The 20,785-nt window shown below is 33.6% G+C and overlaps 1 protein-coding gene across 6 annotated transcripts in view; it reads left to right on the plus strand.

The window, feature by feature from the left end:
- Positions 1–20,785, plus strand: part of LOC138701371 (BRCA2-interacting transcriptional repressor EMSY) — a 61,934-nt gene that overhangs the window by 16,036 nt on the left and 25,113 nt on the right. For 5 of the 6 annotated variants that reach the window (XM_069828199.1, XM_069828198.1, XM_069828201.1 and 2 more), the window contains exons 6-12: positions 2,286–2,426; positions 2,582–2,843; positions 3,991–4,251; positions 4,961–5,110; positions 8,115–8,365; positions 11,627–11,797; positions 17,511–17,661. In XM_069828199.1, coding sequence (XP_069684300.1) covers positions 2,286–2,426; positions 2,582–2,843; positions 3,991–4,251; positions 4,961–5,110; positions 8,115–8,365; positions 11,627–11,797; positions 17,511–17,661 — 1,387 coding nt within the window. The remainder of the gene's footprint in view (positions 1–2,285; positions 2,427–2,581; positions 2,844–3,990; positions 4,252–4,960; positions 5,111–8,114; positions 8,366–11,626; positions 11,798–17,510; positions 17,662–20,785) is intronic. The other variant, XM_069828203.1, reaches the window with a different exon arrangement.

Consider the following 20,785-nt stretch of genomic DNA (forward strand, 5'->3'; position numbering starts at 1 on the left):
ACGCAAGACTTGCATAGGAACAGAGGTTTCTAGTGCGATATTTCATTGTTATCTTGAAGAATGCCGTGTTGTCGTGCAGTTAATCAATGTGTAATCAATTGTCGATGTACAAAATTAGCACTTAGTCACAAACAAGAGGAGGAATATACTTCAATGATTAATTTCTCAATGACATAACATTTTCACTGCGGGCTAAAGCAGGGAGATGCACTATCACCTTTACATTTTAACTTCGCTCTAGAATATGCTATTAGGTAAGTTCAGGATAGCAGAGAGGATTTGGAATTGAACGGGTTACTGCTTCTTGTATATGCGGATGACATGAATATGTTAGAGAAAATCCACAAACAATTAGGGAAAACACGGGAATTGAAGCAAGTAAAGCGATAGGTTTGGAAGTAAATCCCGAAAAGACAAAGTATATGATTATATCTCGTGACCAGAATATTATTCGAAATGGAAATACAATATAAAAATTAGAGATTTATCCTTCGAAGAGGTAGAAAAATTCAAATAACTTTGGAGCACCAGTAACAAATATAAATGACATTTGGGAGGAAATTAAACGCAGAATTAGCATGGGAAATGCCTCTTATTATTCGGTTGAGAAGATTTTGTCATCTAGTCTGCTGTCAAAAAATCTTATATTTCCGGTTGTTCTGTATGGGTGTGAAACTTGGACTCTCACTTTGAGAGAGGAACAGAGGATATGGTTGTTTGAGAATAAGGTAATTAGGAAAATATTTGGGGCTAAGAGGAATGAAGTTACAGGAGAATGGAGAAAGTTACACAACGGAGAACTTCACGCATTGTATTCTTCACCTGACATAATTAGCAACATTAAATTCAGACGTTTGAGATGAACAGGACATGTAGCACGTATGGGCGAATCCAGAAATGCATAGCCTATAGAGTGTTAGTTGGGAAGCTGGAGGGGAAAGATCTTTGGGAAGGCTAGATAGATCCACGCAAGATGCGTTAGAAAATTTATTTTCTACTTTCCATTCCATAAATCCAATCCCGGATGCAAAATAATTCAAAACTACATTACGATTTCTCAATTTTTCTCATAAACGGAGCATGGATAATACGCAGTTTGCGATTCTGAACAATTAGTTGAGTTTCTAAGTACAGATGTAAGTAAACCTGAAGCAGAAAGGTCTAGTGAAGATGAATGTGAACAAAAGGAAATTGATATAGGCTAAATTGTAATTTAATTGAAAACAGAAATGTTGAGTGAACAACAAACTCTTTACTACTTGTTGGGATCAGTTTTGTTCAAAATAAAACAAAATAAGTTATAGGCATATCGTATTTGTGAAAACTGTTTTTCATCTCTAATAGTAATAACTGCTAACAGGGATGAATCTGTAAATTTTATTAGCACATTAGTGACTCTCAAGTCGTACAAGGATATGTCACTTGTATACCCTTGTAAATCTGTAAATGTAGAAAAATGTGTAACGTAGGTAGAAAATGAGTTTACAGTAAAGGATTTGAAGTCTTTAATTATTAACACTTCAACTCATACATTCCCAACTTGTCATAATATTTTTGAAAAAGTCTTATCACTGTATTTTAGAACTAGAATGTAGGCCTATTTATTGTTAAGAAAATTGTCTGTTATAGCAAATGCACTACAGCAATCTGCTAAATGGTGGCAGTCGAAGTGTTGGTACGAGAACTGCATAGAAAATTGCTGATGTTATCCCTATTGAAATGGACATTATATAAATAATAAAGTGTTATCTCTAATCAGTCATCCCACTATGACAATAATGTTATTAATCCTCGTCTCCTGTATTCAATAAACCACAACAACATGTATGATATCGCCTTTAATGACCTTCCTTCTAGCATTACTGCTTATGCATCTGTGCCGAGCCAGGAGTAAATATGGCTGCCGCCGCAGAGAATGCGGTACTCTTTAATATACACTGCTCTGCAATGTACAACAAAATATACTTCCTGAGTATCCATGCAAAAGTGCAGGTGCATTCTTTCGATTACTCACAGGGCATAACTATCAAAACCTTTGAACAAAATTGGTATTGTTTCTTCACCACTTTGTCCTTTTGCAGTCTTCAAGAAGAAATAAGTTAGGATCATTTTCAGCAATGTCCAGCCCTTTCCTCTAAACCTCTGTGTGTGAGAAATATTGGAGAGCAAGAGAGTTAATTGCTTTATTGCCGAGAACTCTGCATTAGTTAATAACAATAACACACGAGACAGAACTTTGCACTAAAGTCTCTTTTTAAAAAAAATCGACGTCTTGTTAATTACAGGTGCCCAATATTCCTGCACAGCAGCCCACAGCCAGAACTGTGACATTCCCCATGGGAGTTACTCCGGTGAAAATAACTCTTACTACAACACCTGGTAGACCAACTGTGACGACCACCACATCAGCCTCAACTACACAAAAGGTACATACAGTGATGGGAACATGAGAGAATTTCAAAATCATAATCATCAGTGATACATCTTTCAAAAACATAAAAACTTACATTGTGTAAAATCTCTTGTCCAGTGACTGAGATGAGCTTGTAATTAATTGTACATTTTAATTCTTGACCTGTAGGTAATTATTGTGTCAAGTTCAACAGCTTCAGGATCTCCTAGCATTTTGCAGAGATCTTTGAGTGTTCCCATTGTGAAAACAGTATCTGCCACCTGCTCGTCCAACACATTGAGCCAACAATCCAGAGGTGCTTCCCTAATCATTAATAATCAATCATCAGTCACAATGGGAGCCCCAACACATCCAGGTCCAAGTGGTGTGGGAAATATTGTAACTATTTCTACAAACCCTGGCAGTGGAGGGAACCTTACAGCAACAACAGGTAAGGAATTGTTACGTTTAAATTTTTATGCTCGACCATGCCGAAATGTTGTGATTATACACCTGGTAGCAGTCCTTTAATGCATATCGTTAAAGTACACCTATTCATTAAAGTTCAGGTTTTCGATTATTCTCGGATATGCAATCGAAAGACAAAGAGGGAAACGTCATGGAGGCTGGAAATCCAATATTGTCGCAGAAGGTTATGTTCTGTTACTATAATAATTAGCGTTAATTGTAAATAATATTCAAATAAATTCAATTTGTCATCTCGTTTTTCAATTCTAAATCAATTTCCAGGTTATATCAAAATTAGTTCATGTTATTCTCTAGATTATATCAACGTCAATGACATTATTGTTCCTCGGAAAAAAATCAATACTTTCGTGTCTGTGCACATCTCACAATTTATGAGCTATGCACAAGGTCACTTCTGCTCTTCAGTCAGATGCGAATAAAATGAATACTTCTGAATAATTTCAAGTTATAAATATGGTCGAGCATAAAAAGTCGTATGAAACTTGCCTATGGTAATTAAGATGCTCATATGAAAATTATGAAACTCGCACTCGTTTCATAAACAAACATACTCGCTTCTTAATTACTATCATTATAGGCTCGTTGCATAATGTACTATTATTAATATATCAAATAGCAGTAATTATAATGTAATTAGTTACAGAGTATTGCCATTATAAGATTAAACGTATTACACTTTTTAAAAAATGAATTGGGTGCCATGCTGTTCATTATCAAATCATGAATCATTGGCTCATTGCTCATAAATGATTATCTTCAAGTTTTAATGTTAATACTAGTTTTTTTTTTTTTTTTTCAAAATATTTGTTTTGATCAAAAAATATATTTAGGTACGTAAAATTAACTTATATTCTTCATAGTTCAGTGTTACAAATGCCGAGTTATGTCAGTATGATTGATTACTCACTCTACATTGTCGCCCATGCATCCATGCATTTTTCTTGTGTAATATAGTAAATCATCAGCACATTAATTTAAATTCTGTTTGTGTTAAATATAATTTTACTGTGTATGATGATGCATTTTTAGTGCAGTTTATAAGAAAATATTTTTATTATAATATATGTGCTGTTACTGACAGAATGGAATTTTGTCAAATTTTATTTCAGTTTCTATTGGTGGAATACCAACAACAGCATACATCACATCTCAAAGTGGGGTTCCGAAGATCCGACCAAAGTCAGTTCAGCTGCCTGCAAAACCAAGGCCCCGCTCTGGTTCCATTGTGATCCCTATGACACCCAACCAGCTGGCAGGAGGACCAGCTGGGAGCTCACAGACTCTGGCAAACCTTCCTAATGTTCAAGGTGTACAATTAAAGACAGCTCTACATTCCTCTAAGCCAAGTCTACATATCAAGCAGGACTCCAGTGAGTGATAACTAACAGATTTTGTAGGTGATTAGGAATCCATTAGTGTATTGGTTTCTCAACTTGGAGAGTAGAGTTGGAATTTCTAGTTACTGTCAGTCGTTTTACTAGCCATCATACCACCATTTCTTTAGTGAAACTGTTATGCGTATTTCCAAAAAAAAAACATTTAACAAATGCACACCATTGTACAGAAGCATGGGATTCATCAAAGGAAGGTTTAATTATATTAGTAACAGAAATAATTGTATTTTATGTCCTGAGGAATATGGAATAGAAATTTAAATTGATAAGACTAGAAAATGGGTTTCATAGGGAAAAATTACCTTTTTAATATAGCGTGTTGGGGCAATGATAAAAAATTTTCACAGCATGAATTATTCTTCAGTTGTAGTTACAGAAATTATACTCAGGAAGATCTGAGAATGACTTTCATTACATTCTGTAAGAGCAAGGAGTGAGATAAATTCATTGATTGATGTCTATTCTTTTTTATTATATTGTAATAATTACCTATTTAATAGTGCACATTTTAGTAAATTGTTGTTAATATTTGCATATGTATTGCATTTCATTATTGTTCACATGCACTGACGGGATCTAATTGTTATACACAATAGTGCAGAGAGATTTCAGCATATTTTTTAATATAAAACTATTTATATATTTTCATTCATATTTTGTACAAAATAATTCCATTTCATTACAGCCGGAATGAAGATAATGCCTATGTCAAATGTAGGAAGTACTACAAAAATTCTACCAAAACCAAGCTTTAATTCTGGTACCCAGGCACCTGTGTATGTGATGAGTGCAACAACAGCTAGTGTGTCTATGGTCACGAGAACAGTACCTGCAAGTAAGTTTCAGAATTTTTGTAATATATACAGTAGCTTGATGACCATTTTCGTCGACTTTACATATAAGTCACACCATGTAAGCCTAAACACTTTTTTTCAGTTAATTATTATTTTTCTATATTTTCATCATTGGCTGTCAGTCATTTAGGTGTAAATTTTTATTTTCGCATTGTAATCATAACTGCATAAAGAATTTACATAGGATTCAATTATGAAAAGTTTCTTGAAAATTGAGAACTTGAATTAGTACTTTCTTGAGAAATGGACGAAATGTTGTTGTTTAGCCAATAGCTATCCGAAGATAGGTTTGAACCTCACAAGTGATACCAACAAGGTATAACTTATGAGGCAACTAGACCAGGAGATAATGGGGTAGGGTGGCCAGTTCCTTTCCCCCAGACAAAATGTGACAGCACATATTTCAATATATTTCACATCTTTGTATTTAGTATAGTGTGTCACATGAAATAATGCAACTATATATCAAACAATATCAATGAATTCAGCATATTTGGTAGAATAGTAAGAACACTGAAAGACAGCATTATGAAGGAAACTTTGGTAAAGTTCTACAGATAGGTGACAGTGAAACTTGGATAATTAATAAAACAAAAGAAAATAATAATAATAATAATAATTATTATTATTATTATTATTATTATTATTATTATTATTTCATTAACAACAATAATGTGAAATGCTCTTCTAAAATTGATAATTTACCTTATGTCATACGACTTGAAGGTTACTGAAATAATCCAGGTTGTTGAAAATTATAGAGACCTGAAATTAATAGTCACTTAATAGAAAATGAATAATAATGGGTTTCGTTTTTCAGAAACTTGCAAAAAAGTATTCTTACTAATCCACTTGTTTAGACGATTGAAGAACTTTTTACCCTTTTCCCTGAAAAAGATTTTAGTGCAAACACTCGTGATGCCCCACTTCGATTACTGTGATATTCTCTTTACTGACCTAAGTGTTACTTCTATGCAGGAACTACAATGTGTTCATAATATGTGTGTCTGTTTTGTCTGCAATATTCGCCAGGCTGATCACGTGATACCATTCCTCGAAATTTCTTGACTTCGTCTAGAAGATCATAGAAAAACCACTGTCTTTCCCTCCTCTTTCACATATTGCAGTTCTCCACTCCTGTCTGTCTTGTGTCTTGTTTTCAAAATTTATCCACCAACCAAAATCTAGACACACGATCACAACACTCCTCAATATTATCCATTCCCTCCCACCGAACGTCCTCATATTCATCTTCTTTCACTGTGGCTGTTCTTCGACTTTGGAATTTCCTATCGAGTAATGTCAGAGACTGTCAGACATCAAATCAACTTAAGAATAGACTAAGAAAATATTTTTCAAACAATTCTCTTTAACAATAATAGCTGTTTCACGTTTCTCAATGTTTAATAGTTATATATAAAACTATTAAACATTGAGAAACGTGAAACAGCTATTATATTACAGAATAAATATTTAAATTATCTCTATTATTATTATTATTATTACTACTACTACTACTACTACTACTACTACTACTACTACTACTACTACTACTACTACTACTGCTGCTGCTGCTGCTGCCGCTGCCGCTGCCGCCGCCGCCGCCGCCGCCGCTGGGTGGAAGAAAAGGCCTACTGGCCTTAGCTCTGCCAGATTAAATAAATAAATTATTGTTAATTATTATACTTATTTTTCTAACCAGCCTGTAATTAAAAAAAAAGTATGTGTAATTCTAGGAGGTTTCATTCTGTTTAAATTTTTTCATGAAATTTTGACCAGTATAAGGAATCTGTGCCCATCTAGCATTTTAATGAATTTTGGCAGATACAATAGATAATGAATTTCGGTTTTGAAAACCAGTTATAACGGCTGAGGGGATCATGGTGCTAACTAACCACATGGTACACCCATACTAGTTAGATAATCATTGTCTCTGCCAAGGCATGTGGTCATGAGACCATCGGTTGACTGATTGATCTTGGCCCTCATGGGCTGTCGCCTTGTGGATCCATTCTATTTATATGGGTTATCCTGCTGTTTTTGTAATAGTTGATTAGTTTTTCATATATTTAATTTTTTTCTCATTGATTGGTTTTCCTTATAATTAATTTTGTGTAACCAGCTACATTTTGAAAGAACATTATTATTATTATTATTATTATTATTATTATTATTATTATTATTATCATCATCATCATCATTATCATCATTATCATAATCATTATTATTATTATTATTATTATTATTATTATTATTATTATTATTATTATTATTGCCAGTGTTGCTATGGTGATGGTGGGAGTAGCAGCAGTAGTGATGATAGTGGTGGGGATGGTGGCATGGTTTTTTCTTCGTTATTTAGAGATTTAGTGTATAAATTTGGTCCACCCACTCTGTTCTTCAGTCTTTTCAATATATTAAATGCATTTAAATTGGTTCTTCCCCGCTTTTTGTCTTGTATCTGTAAACCTACTGGATTTCAGAAATTTCATTCCATTGGCTTGTAAGTAACTTTGTCTCTGCTCTTATGTATCACGTTTCATTATTATAAAGATTCAGATACTGCCACCGTTTTGTAAAGCTTAATCATAGTTTCTGCTCGTGTTCTATACTTTAGAGTTACATTTATTCCCCCTTCCAAACTCTTACATACATATATTTAATAAAAAAATGTATTTTATTTAAAGGTATTTCCATTTTAAGATTATGTACCATACAATGTGCATGTATAATATTTTTCTATTGAAAGTGAAACCTAAATTATCATTCTCACATTTTCTCTATTGTGCATACTGGTGCTTCTCCTCCCTCCCTCACTTTTATTTGTATGAGATTAATGTTATTAATGCTGAGAATATAGTTATTCTAACTTCCTTCATGAAGCTTATATTATATAAATTTAATTTAATATACTTATTCATAGATTAACACATCTATGTTAGTAATGGTTAAAAAATATGAAAATATAATTTTTTCCATCCTTAGGTTCTGCCCCACGTGTTATGACAGTGAATAGCACATCATCGGGATCTACACCGTCAACATCCCATATTCGTCCAACAGGCTCTACCACATTCATTACGAAGAATCCCACTAAGCCTATTCAGGCAGTTCACATATCTGCACAGAACCCTGGCATTGCGAGGCCGACTGGTGGCAAGCCTAATGTTATTGTAGTGCAGAAAGGGTCGGCCACTGGGTTCAGCAGAGGTGTCACATTGTCTCATGGAGGAAAAGTAAAATTAATTTTGTTATTTTATATACGTATTTTATTAAATTATTTACAAATACACACGTGGAAAAAAGTTTTGCACCACTAGTGCTCCGTTAATTTTGTAGAGTGTACTTTGTTTATGGTATTAATATAAAAACAATATTTTCAGTGTCATTAGAACAAAAAAAATTATTCGAAAAATCCATGAAAGGAACATGCAACATAAAATTAAAATTACCTTACAGCTATGCATAAGGATTCTGTGTTTTGAAAGAGCTTTCACACCTCATCTGGTGAATTTAGTATCCTGTTACACCTCCTCTGGTGATACAGCAAGCACATATTCTCCTTGGCATACTGTTACTGTATGAGATTATAAAGATCTTCTTGGTTCAGTCTGTCCCATTCCTGAATGGTAGCATCTTGGTAGAGTTGGGCTAAACTATTAGTTTTTGGAACAGTTTCACCACTATAAAGGAACAAACATGTTCCATGCTGTACTGTATATGTATTCAAAATACAATTGGTTGTTTTGGAATAATGATGTAGGCTAGATGTGTAATTTTATACCTAATTCAGTTTCGGCAGCATGTGTATGAATTATCCCAATAATTCTGTGAGAAGTTATAATGTCAAGTATTGCATGTTGAAGGAATTTAGGTGTCCGTTAGATGGGAATGTTAAGCCTTGGTGCTATTCAACAGGAGTAGGCTACATGTCGGCACCGGATTTCCCCTTCTCCCTTCCTCATCTTCATCATCATCACTCATCTCCAGATACTACACTTACACGAACACTTACACATACACTCACCCTAGTACATGACATTACTTTCCACAGGTACACATCATGTACAGCGTGATCCGCCGAAGTGGTGTACAACTAGAAAATGGGTCACCGTTCTGGCATCTATCCTCAATATGTGGAACCCCAATCACGCAAGTCCCAGCATGCTAAATAGGATTCTTGTCTGGTGAACTAGAGGGCCATTCCACTTTAGAAATTCCAATCTCCCTGAAGTAGTCATCCATTAGCACGAAGTCACCTCAATAATTTTGATGGAAGGTTTCAAAATAGGTTCTAGAATGGTCTTTATTGCACTGGTCTTATCATCCTGTGGACAGACACAAGGACTATCCTGTGGCTGGTCCAGAATATGACCGAACCACCCCTTGTCAAATATGAGGCTTGGGTGTTGTAAACAAGCTACCTGTCCAAGTTCTCTCCAGAAAAGATGGCAACAATATTCAGGCACCAAGGAGACATGCATACTTCGTCAGTGAAGAGAACATAGCGCCAGTCCTTTAAAGTCCACCCTTGATTTCTTGTCCACTGGCACTTTGCACCTCTTTGGGTTGGAGTTAATGCTGGTGCTTGCCAAGGACGTCTCAAGCATAAGTTACAACTGTGAAGGTGATTTCTTATCGTTTGTGTGCAAGCACTTCTTCCAGTTGCTTCCAGCAGCTGTCGGTGCTGTTCTGTCTTGTTCTTTCTGGGGTTTCTACGAGCATTATTAATACATATCAAACTTTAATCCATGTATTCTGGGCTAATCACTTCATGGCCTATCATTAACATTTCCAATCTCTTCAAATCTTTTACATGTTTGAACAATGTTACAGTGATTTCTTTCAACTTGTTCTGTGATTTTCCTCACTGTAAGGCCTTATTGATGAATAACAATGATTTTGTGTCTCTCAAATAGTGAAATAAGCTCATATAACATCCTACGAATGCCATTTGAACTGAGAAATCCGGTAGATCTTAAAAAAAAAAAAGTAGTTTCTGTAAACTCCTGAATCTCTTGCTAATCAGCAAAGTAAACAAACAAATGAAAACAACTGAAACAAATACTGAAACAATTGAATAACAGAAGTCGACTGTTGTAAAATTATATTGCATAACCCATTACATTCATATTGGTTTCAGAAGTTTGCCTATATTTAGCAAATGGCTCCCTTACATAAATTATCTCGAAGTTTTTTAGAAGATGTTGATAAGATCTTTCGAAGCTCTGTTAAAGAAATCCTTTTCCTCTCGGCTGATATTCCAAATAGCAGTTGTATGCTAGCAAAAAATTAAAAGGACTTCAGTTCATACCCGCTTCTTGGGAAGCTTTTCTTCAACATTGTAACATCTGTCTATCATTAATCAGAGCAGATAATCCGCATGTTAACATGATGAAATGGTTAGATGTCGAACTCAAATCATCATGTGATTCCCTCTACCTTTCTTTTCCCGAAGACTTTACTAAAGCTACAATTCGAAATCTGGGCTATACTTATGTCCGTTCAAATATGCACAGAAGTTCACTAATATATCATCGCTTACGGTGTAAATGCTGTATTCCACAAAATCACAATTTTACAGGAGAAAGAAAAACTGCTTTTTGCCACCATAAATTGCAGGCTTACGTGGTATTGAAATTTTTTACTTTTCCACTATTAATATTAAAATGTGGTTTACGAGACTTTGCAGATAGATGTGTGACACATACGAATTCAACAGTACCAAAAACTCATTTTCGAAAATTTTGAGGCTTATGAGTATTTGCACCTTAAGCGACCTTATGCAATGTAAACATGCATTTAAAATTACTTCACCCATTGCTGGTGCAGTATGTTGTAAAGTGTCATTTTGTATCATTTTTCTTAGTGAAATTTTCAATGTTGTCACAAAGAATGTTACGTACAATGAAAATTTTCTCACTAATGTATTAAAGGAATGGGAAAGAGTAGAGGTAACTGAATTCATGTAAAGATCACTAAAATGATTACGATTCTTCTTTCCTATTGCCATTGTATGAAAAGTTACTTAATATATCCGAACTTTAAGGAGAATAAGTATGACTTATTAAAAGAACGCTTTTTTCTTGTCAAAAAGTGAAAACATGAGTGCAGAATATTTTTTAACGATATATATACTGATATTAATATCAAATGCATGTGAAATCCTTGACCAAAGTACAATTGTCAAAGAATATCACTTGTGAATATATTGTAGAATATTATTTGCAATATGTATTTTGCATATAAAGTACCAAATTTCCATTAATACATTAAATCCTTTCCTGTGTAAAAGGAAATAGATTATTAAACTGTGAACAGAAATAATGAAGATTTCCAGATCCTTATGTATTTATTAGTGTTATGATTTCATATCACAAAACCTGAGTTAGGGTTTTTTACTTATTTATTTAGATTTTTTAAATTTAATCTGTTCTGAAAGTGTATAATATGTTACTGTCATGGATACTAACTATTTGGTGTTTCGTTTATTGCAGGAAGTGATGGGTAAAGTCATCATGAGCAAATCTTTGACGTCATCAAATCTGCCATCATCGCCTCTTACTACAGTGACTGTGCAGAAACCAGCCACAGTCGTGCAACCAAGTGGGAGTGGCAGCAGTAATAACAGTCAACAGACACTCAACTTACCTGTATCCTCTACACAAGTGAGTAATAGTTTTTGTCACAGAACTTGCATAATCTTCCTTTGTTGTATTGTATATTTTTCTGCATATGACTTACATGTCCCTGTATCATCATTCCAACACTGTTACGGGAATAACTTATTGTAATATATTTGGCCGGTTTGTCCAAGTATTGTTAGAACACTTAACGACTGTTAAACCTTCAACAGTTTGTTAAATACAGTTTTTCCATTTGTTCAACACCAGTTTGGCTTAACAGGTTCTTAACCATTTGTTAACTTTAAATGTAGGATTTCAGGCCGTTAACTCATTTAACAAACAGTTAAACATGGCGGATAACACCACAACTGTTCAGACAAAAGTTGTGAAAATAACATGTTATGTTTCTCTTTGAGGAATGTTTAGAGTAAGGGCCGGTTTCACCAAACTTTAGTAAATCAGTCCAAATGAAACATTAACTAGTACTGAACATTAAAATATTTACACGAGTACGTTTATATGTGCGCTGTCTCCATAGACTTCAAGCGGAACAGCTATATATGCCTCGTCGCGCAGGTTATGTCATGACTCTCCGATGACGTAGTCAGTAGCGAGTTGGCTTGCCACTGCAGGGGCCCGTGTTCGATTCTCGGCGATAACTTTTTTTTTTATTAACGTAACTAATTTTTATACGTGTTACCTTTCTTCATTTTTTAAATTTTGTGTAGTGGAACGAATTATTTCGCAACTCTGGCTCCACTAGGAGAATTTAAAAAACTCTTGGGAGATCAATTTTCTTCCCGAAATAAAACAAAGATAAACAAACAAATTAAAGAAAAGTAAAAGAAATGCACATGTGGATCTAATACATTGTCCACATGCCACCGGCGTCTATCACTGCCTGGCATTTTCGGGGCATTGAGTCCACCAGATCGCGGAAATAGTTCTGGTCCTTAGCGAAATCTTCCCAGGTAGCCAGAACTTGATCCCAGAACTGATCTGGATTTTGAGGTGGGATGTCTCGATATTTGTCAATCCTCCTCTTTTTCATGCTTTTCCGTGAACTGTCTTTGAACGTTTATGGCGGTGTGCGCGGGGTGATTATCCTGCTGGAAAATTCAATTTCCATCGGAAAGAAAACGATTATAAATTCCAAGAATCCAGCTCTTATCGCTGGCTATAATATAATTCTAATAAATGAAAGTTAATATACCAATTAAGTTTTGTTATGTTTGAATGCACATTGTGTATTAATTTACTACTATTTCTTAGGTACCGGTATGTAGTTATAATAATCACTTTCATGTCTTAAAATAAAACTCAGTTGTATGTTACCTAGTTGACTAGTTCCAGCTTTGTCTCAGCCGTTTTTATGATATTCTAACCTATGATCAGTTTCTTCTAAAATTTTGAGTACTGGTACCACGATCTTCGTGACGCGGTATCTTTTGTGAATTTTTGTGTCATTCAAATTTTCAAAATGATCGGTTTTTAAATGGTTAATATTATCTCCATTTGACTCTTAATTTTCGAGCAGTTCCAGATATAACAATTCTGCGTCGAAACGTTCCGCCATTTTATATTGCAACTAATGAATAATTAAAAATTTAAAGACGGAAATTTCTATCACTAAATTTAATGATAGTTTTACTGGTTCGTTAGGCTAAAGATGCTTGATGAGATATAAAAATGATTGAATGAACCAGTAAATTACATTAATGAATCATTAAAACCTTAATGAAGCTTTGTGAAACCGGCCATAAGACTGGTAATATATAATTTAAAAGATATTTTGGAACATTAATATAGGGAAGATAATCTTTATAAGTCAACTGATTATCATACTGATGCTATTTCGATGCTGAGCTATTATCCATTTAATATTGAGGAAATGTGCGATCTCAATGTGGCAAGAAATCGGAGTCAGGTTTGAATATCCTACAAATAGAAATAGGCCACTTGTTCCAATTCACCAGCTACTATTAACTCTAGATTCTATGTTACTGGCTCTTCAACTAGAGCCGATGTCAATAGTGCTTCAAAATACGCAGTGAGTAAATAATAAAATGTTTCAGCAGCAATTGCTTCTTTAGGACGAAATTACATATAATTTATACATGGACCTGAATTAGAGAATCTTATATGATACGGAATTCTCCTCGGGGTTTTGTGTACAGTTGACTACACACACATTCGTGTAATTATTGTCACCTGGTGGTCATAATGCTGAGATTTTTCTAAACAGAAATTCATATTTAGCATTATAAAATATAACCATAATTATAATAATAATTATTATTCAATAGTAGTCAATGGAACTTTCATTTATCAACTCTCTGTACTGTATTAATCATGGCTACTGTAACAGGTTACGATTTTACATATGTTTCATGACTTACTCTACAGTACAGAATTTAAATAATAATATCAGCCAATAAGAAGTTGTCTTATATATGCAAAATCATTACCAACTGCTGTTGAGTAGTTAGAATAGTATTAACGACAGTTAAAGTTAAGTGTTGGTTATTTTAAACAAAATTATGTTGGAAAAATGGAAAACATCTTAACAAAACATTAAAAATAAACCAGCTGTTAATTTAACATTTGTCAAGCCAAATTAAACATTACTTGGAAAAACTGGCCAATTATGTTTCATTGAATAAGTTGACATAAATAATTGCTGTCTTCCCCCCTCCCTCTAGCAAGCACATTGTCTCTTTATTATTAATGTCATCGACTAATATCTCACTACCTTAATTCTCCAATATAGGGTGTTAAAAAAAAGTATCCAACATTTTAGGAGGTGCTAGTATGCATCAAAACAAGAAAATAATGCCTAATAAACATGGGTCCTACAACACATACTTTCTGAGATCTGTACACTTGTTCATAGGAGGTGCTCAATGTGATGTCCATTCATGGCAATGCATTCCTCTGCCCTTCGACGTAAGGAATCACGCACTCTTTGAAATTGACCTGGTTATTTTTGATAACCAAAAGTCTAGGGGATTATGGTTTGGGGAACGAGCAGGCCAAGGTGTTGTGCCTCTCCAATCAATCCTGCGGTCTTGAAATAACAGTGTCAGGTGTTCACGCTCATTGTGGAAAAAATGTGCTGGTGTGCCATGATGCATGAACCACATCTGTAGTCTTTGCTGACATGACACATACTCCAGCAGAGTAGGCAATACGTTAATAATAGTCTTGATAACGAGCCCCAGTTAATCTCTGTGGTAGTACGTATGGCCCTTAATCTATCGCCAAGAACGCCTGCCCATACATTGATTAAGAATCAGTGCTGATGCCTTATTTCTTCAACTGCACGGTGATTTTCATCAGCCCACACATACAGATTACGAAAATTCACAACACCATCTCTGCTGAACCCCGCTCATATCCGCAACCAAACTTTTGTTTTCAGTATTCCTTGCGACGTATCAGTACTCCATGCCAGGGTTGTCAACTACTGTATGATTATCTGGTAGCCTGCTGTATTGTAGGGCAGAAAAATGCATTGCCATAAATGGACGTCACATTGAGCACTTCCTATGATAAAGTGTTCAAATCTCAGAAAGTATGTGTTGTAGGACCCATCTTTATTAGACTTTTTTTTCTTGTTTTGATGCATACTATCACCTTCTAAAATATTGGATACTTTTTTTTAACACCCTGTAGATATTTAATACACAGTCTTGAATAAATGAACAAGTGGACCAAAACAGTGAATGATGTTGGACAGGTATTCAGACTGTCATAAACCTGTACATATATGATGTTCTAGTGTTTATGAAAGAATATATGCAGGAATTTAACATGAGAAGTGAGGCACACTATCATACAACGAGGAATAGGCAATTATTAGATTATCCACTTTGTAGACTTAGTGTGACAAAAAATGTTATAAGGTGATTGGAATCAAATTGTTTAATGACCTCCCTATAAACATTCAGCTTCTTCCTGTTGAAAGGTATAAAACAAAATTATATAGTTGGTTGATTAAAAACCCACTTTACTTGATCAATGAGTTCTATGAAATGGACATACATTTTTAAATAATGCAGTCTCAAACTTATAAGTTATGGTTGTTGTTTTTTAATGTTTTTTTGTAGTGAGATTTTGAATGAAACTTAATGGTGGATCAATTAATATTTAAATTTCAATGTAATAATGAACAGAGCAAATTGCGCTATTTTATCTGCATTTTTTAAATTTATTTTTACCCTCTGTTGTAATATTCTTAATTAGTTATTAAATATATGACAAGTAGTACTTGGTACTGTCTTTCATCTAGTAAATATAGTACTTTTAATTTTATATTATATAATTCAATAAATATTTATATTATTTTAATAATTAAATGTTATGTTTTGTATATCTGTGAAATGTATTATTGTAAGATTGTAACTCTGACAGTGTCTATAGTGAAGTTTTCCACTCAATGACAATAAATATTATTATTATTATTGTTGTTGTTATTATTATTATTATTATTATTATTATTATTATTATTATTGTTGTTGTTATTATGCTGAACTGTAATTGGCTCCTGGCTGCTGTAGAGCTCATTAAATATTAATAAATAAATAAATTATTACTATTATTATTATCATCATCATCATTAAATATTAGTAAATAAATAAATTATCATCATCATCATCATCATCATCATCAGTTATAGAAAGGGCATAGAAAGATACTCTGTCACAAAGATTGTGTGACCAATAAGATGACATTTATGGTAATGATGATAGTTGTGAACAAAATTAATCGTAGGAAAGGGCTTTATTCATATAATTGAGGATAGATAACAAAATTTGGTGTGCATATATGTCTTTTGTTTTTTATTTCCACATATGACAGGCCATACAGAAGAAGTCTAATGACCTGAAAATGTACAAAAACTTTTCATAACATACTCTAACATTTTTAACAATTCCCAGAACAGGCCACATTGTCACAGTGTTATATCTATACCAATTTTTACCTTTGTCATAGTCCTGTTTGAGTATGATGCACTAATCATGAAGATGATCTGGAACACATTCATAAATTCTAAATGAAACAACACATATTGACCACACCTCAAACTCTGGCTGCTGGCAGCTACTGTCTATAATGAATACCAATCAAAGTACCCCTCATTTGTTAGAAGAAACCCTAGTTAAGGGCTACAGTGGATTTTACGATATCAGCATCCTGCTGGATACAGTAAAAATATTGATTTCTACACTTTTTTTTACTAATGGCATTCATTCACTTGACTTGCATCATTCACCCAAGTATCACAATCTAGTGCTCCAAAGCTTTTAGTTTTGTCATTTTTATTTTTTATTCGACACTAGACAACTTTCTTTTGTAGCCATGTTGTTTTCAAGTCTGCTGTACTGCTGTATCTGATCTGTACAACAACTGTGCAGGTACAACATGCCAATGCAGACTTTGAAGGAAACTTAACCTGGATTCGCAGATACTAATGTACTTCCCAAGGAAAAGTATGTGTCGAAATCTTAAAAGATTCTGGTTCTTGGAAAATTACATTGAAAATGAAGAATGACAGTGCCATTATTTACGAAATAAATGTATTTATGTATGTTGTTTTAAGGAAGATGGAAAAGCACGTATCTTTTGAGGAATTAATTGGTGCCATAGATTGCAGATGAGTGTCGTGTAAACCAATGTTGCTATAATAAAGTTGAACTGTATTTATATGCATACATGGTTTTGGATATGTAGGAATTATATTTCTTTTTTTTAGGGCAATGTGATAGTTCTTGATTTGAGTCAAGAACAGCTAAGTAAAAACTCTGTGTTAGCAGAGATTCTTCAGGCCTCTGGTATTTTATCTGACAGTGGAAACTCAAGCTCTGAAAATGCATCAAATACTGCAGGTGAAGCATCTAGGAAAGGTATACATTTTTTATTGCGTATTTTATTTAATATTGAAAGGAAAATAATTTTATTTTTACTTTTAAATGTAAAATATTTTTGTTCTTAAATAGTAATTGAGACATTTATGGTAATTGGTTTGTGGATATCTCCAAAATTTCAGAACTTTGTATGAGTTTATCTCCAAATAGAATGAATATCAAAATCCTGGAAAATGATATTTAATGGATTACTTATTAACATGACTCCTTTTGATCTGATAACCCCTTTTTAAATGTACCCTTGCCTTGGAAACCATTGTACAACACAGACCTTCAGGTAACGTGTGGTACAACTGCAGAATTTCGATTCTGCTTCTCACTATGATTATTAGCCTCCTTAAATACAGCTTTTCTTTCAATAAATCCCATTTAGTATGTGGGTCACAATTTTCAGCCTTCGAGTCACTGAATTATTTTCCTTCATTGGTACAGTCTACCATGATACATGGACATCGTGAAACAGCTTTCTTAATTGACAATTGGACGGAGTTACGCAATAACAGACCAACTGCCAAAAACCTGTTTTCGAGATACTGACCACTGAAATAAATCTGGTTTTTATTAAACATTTTATGCAATAAGTATTGTAACACTCATACTATTACAAAAAATAGCACAAATAATATTAAAAAAGGCTAACCGATTTTTAATAACAGACCAGCAGTTGATGTAACATTGCAAAGCAAAATAAATCAATAAATTTTATGCAATAAACGAATTTTGCTTATAAACAGCAGCAAAGTGCAGATATTGCATTCTTGATTTTTTCCAAGTTAAATATAATCAAGCAAACAACAGATTTGTGCAAATATCTCAATTTTTTCAAATTGTCGGTTGGTCTATTGTTGTGTAACTCCGTCCAATTGGTCTGTCAATGTATACAGAGGAGTTCATGCAGGAGTGACCATATACAGACCCAGAAACAAAATTTGGGCCACCTGAATCTTCCAAATTCCAGTTATAACATACTGGTGCTTGCTCAGTAAGCTCTAAGCATGCGCAATATGTTATAACTGGAACTTGGAAGATTCAGATGGCCCAATATTGTTTCTGGGTCTGTACACACACACACACAGTCAACATCATTTTGTTTATTTCTAGCATTTGAGCGTTGTATGATGTTAAATTGTATTTCCAAACAATATGAAGACTGCAGAATGTAGCCATCCACAATCCAGACGTCAGTCTTGGTTTTTTCGTACTCTGAGATTTCCTGAAAGAGAAATTGTATCAAAGAAAACAAGATACTGAAATTAGAATCCATGTAAACTTTCTGCAGTTGTACTTCATGTTAAATGCAGATTTATCACAAAATGTTTGTCAATGCATGGCTGCACCTAAAGAGGTCGTAAGATAAAACATAGGTCATATTGAACATATGCTCCATTAAAGACAGTTTTCCAGACATGGTTATTAATGTTTACGTGGTTTGTGTCAATCTCGCCAGTAATAAAAATGTAATTTTACCAGGTGTTTCAGACCATCCGTATCAGCCCTTTTTCTTACTGGTTGTTCATAAGAAATTTTTGATAACCAAAACCTATGTAAAGAATCAGTTGGTGGTAGTACCATTTCCTGTAACAAACCGGAAGTAGGGATACCTATGGTCAACTTCGAAATTTCAAATGAGGACATAGGTCATTGAAGGTACCATTGGAAACTACTTTTAAAAAGAAACAACTTTTACTGAAACTTTTTTTTTCTAACTTTTATTATTTACTCATTCTTTACATAGGTTTTGGTTATCAAACATTTTTTATTAACAATCAGTATCACATAGTTTTCGGGAAAAAAGGCTGATAGAGTGGTCTGAAACACATGGTATATAAAAAGAAATGCTAATATATTTCTTGAACACTCTGCATTTCACACATTTTCAGTTTTGTATATTAGTCAGAAGATGAAATGCGCAAAATATTTCATGTTAGATATAGTTTCTTTCTTTTTATTATTTAAAGGCCCGAAAAATGCTCTAAATAATTTCATTCATCCAAAATATACGTGAGAAAAAATCTCCTTATTCTGTTGATTGTTATTTATTATTTTAGTCCTCAGTAACTTAATCTAGTGGTCATCATGTGTGCCATTGGGTTCAATGTTTGTGGATTCAGATTTAACTGAGAACAACAGGTTTTTAAAGATGAAAAGAATCACTCTGGCTTTTTTCGAAAGGGAAGTAAAACTGGAGATCCAGTGTCTTAGATTGACAGCAGATAAATAACTCTGTCTCTGAATGCGAAAACAAAATTACTAGCTTTTTCTTATTCCACTAACAGATGTGATTGTAGACTCTGTAAATTGCAGCATTATTTAATACTGAAGTTAAGGAAGTAAAAAGATAATTTCCCATCACCAATGCAAAGTTTTCGAGGATTTACATAAAATCATTAGAACTTATGAAAAAACAGAACTGTCCGATATTTAAGAGGTAAAGTTTTCGAGGATTTACATAAAATCATTAGAACTTATGAAGAAACAGAACTGTCCAATATTTAAGAGGTAAAGTTTTCGAGGATTTACATAAAATCATTAGAACTTACGAAGAAACAGAACTGTCCGATATTTAAGAGGTAAAGTTTTCGAGGATTTACATAAAATCATTAGAACTTATGAAGAAACAGAACTGTCCGATATTTAAGAGGTAAAGTTTTCGAGGATTTACATAAAATCATTAGAACTTACGAAGAAACAGAACTGTCCGATATTTAAGAGGTAAAGTTTTCGAGGATTTACATAAAATCATTAGAACTTATGAAGAAACAGAACTGTCCAATATTTAAGAGGTAAAGTTTTCGATGATTTACATATCATTAAAACTTATGAAGAAACAGAACTGTCCGATATTTAAGAGGTAAATTTTCGAGGATTTACATAATATCATTAGAACTTATGGGGGAACAGAACTTTCCAATATTTAAGAGGAAAAGTTTTCGAGGATTTACATAGCATTAGAACTTACGAGGGAACAGAACTTTCCAATATTTAAGAGGTAAAGTTTTCGAGGATTTACATAATATCATTAAAACTTATGAAGAAACAGAACTGTCCGATATTTAAGAGGTAAAGTTTTCGAGGATTTACATAATATCATTAGAACTTACAG

Source organism: Periplaneta americana, chromosome 6, assembly GCF_040183065.1.
Source record: "Periplaneta americana isolate PAMFEO1 chromosome 6, P.americana_PAMFEO1_priV1, whole genome shotgun sequence".
Classification (NCBI taxonomy): domain Eukaryota; kingdom Metazoa; phylum Arthropoda; class Insecta; order Blattodea; family Blattidae; genus Periplaneta; species Periplaneta americana.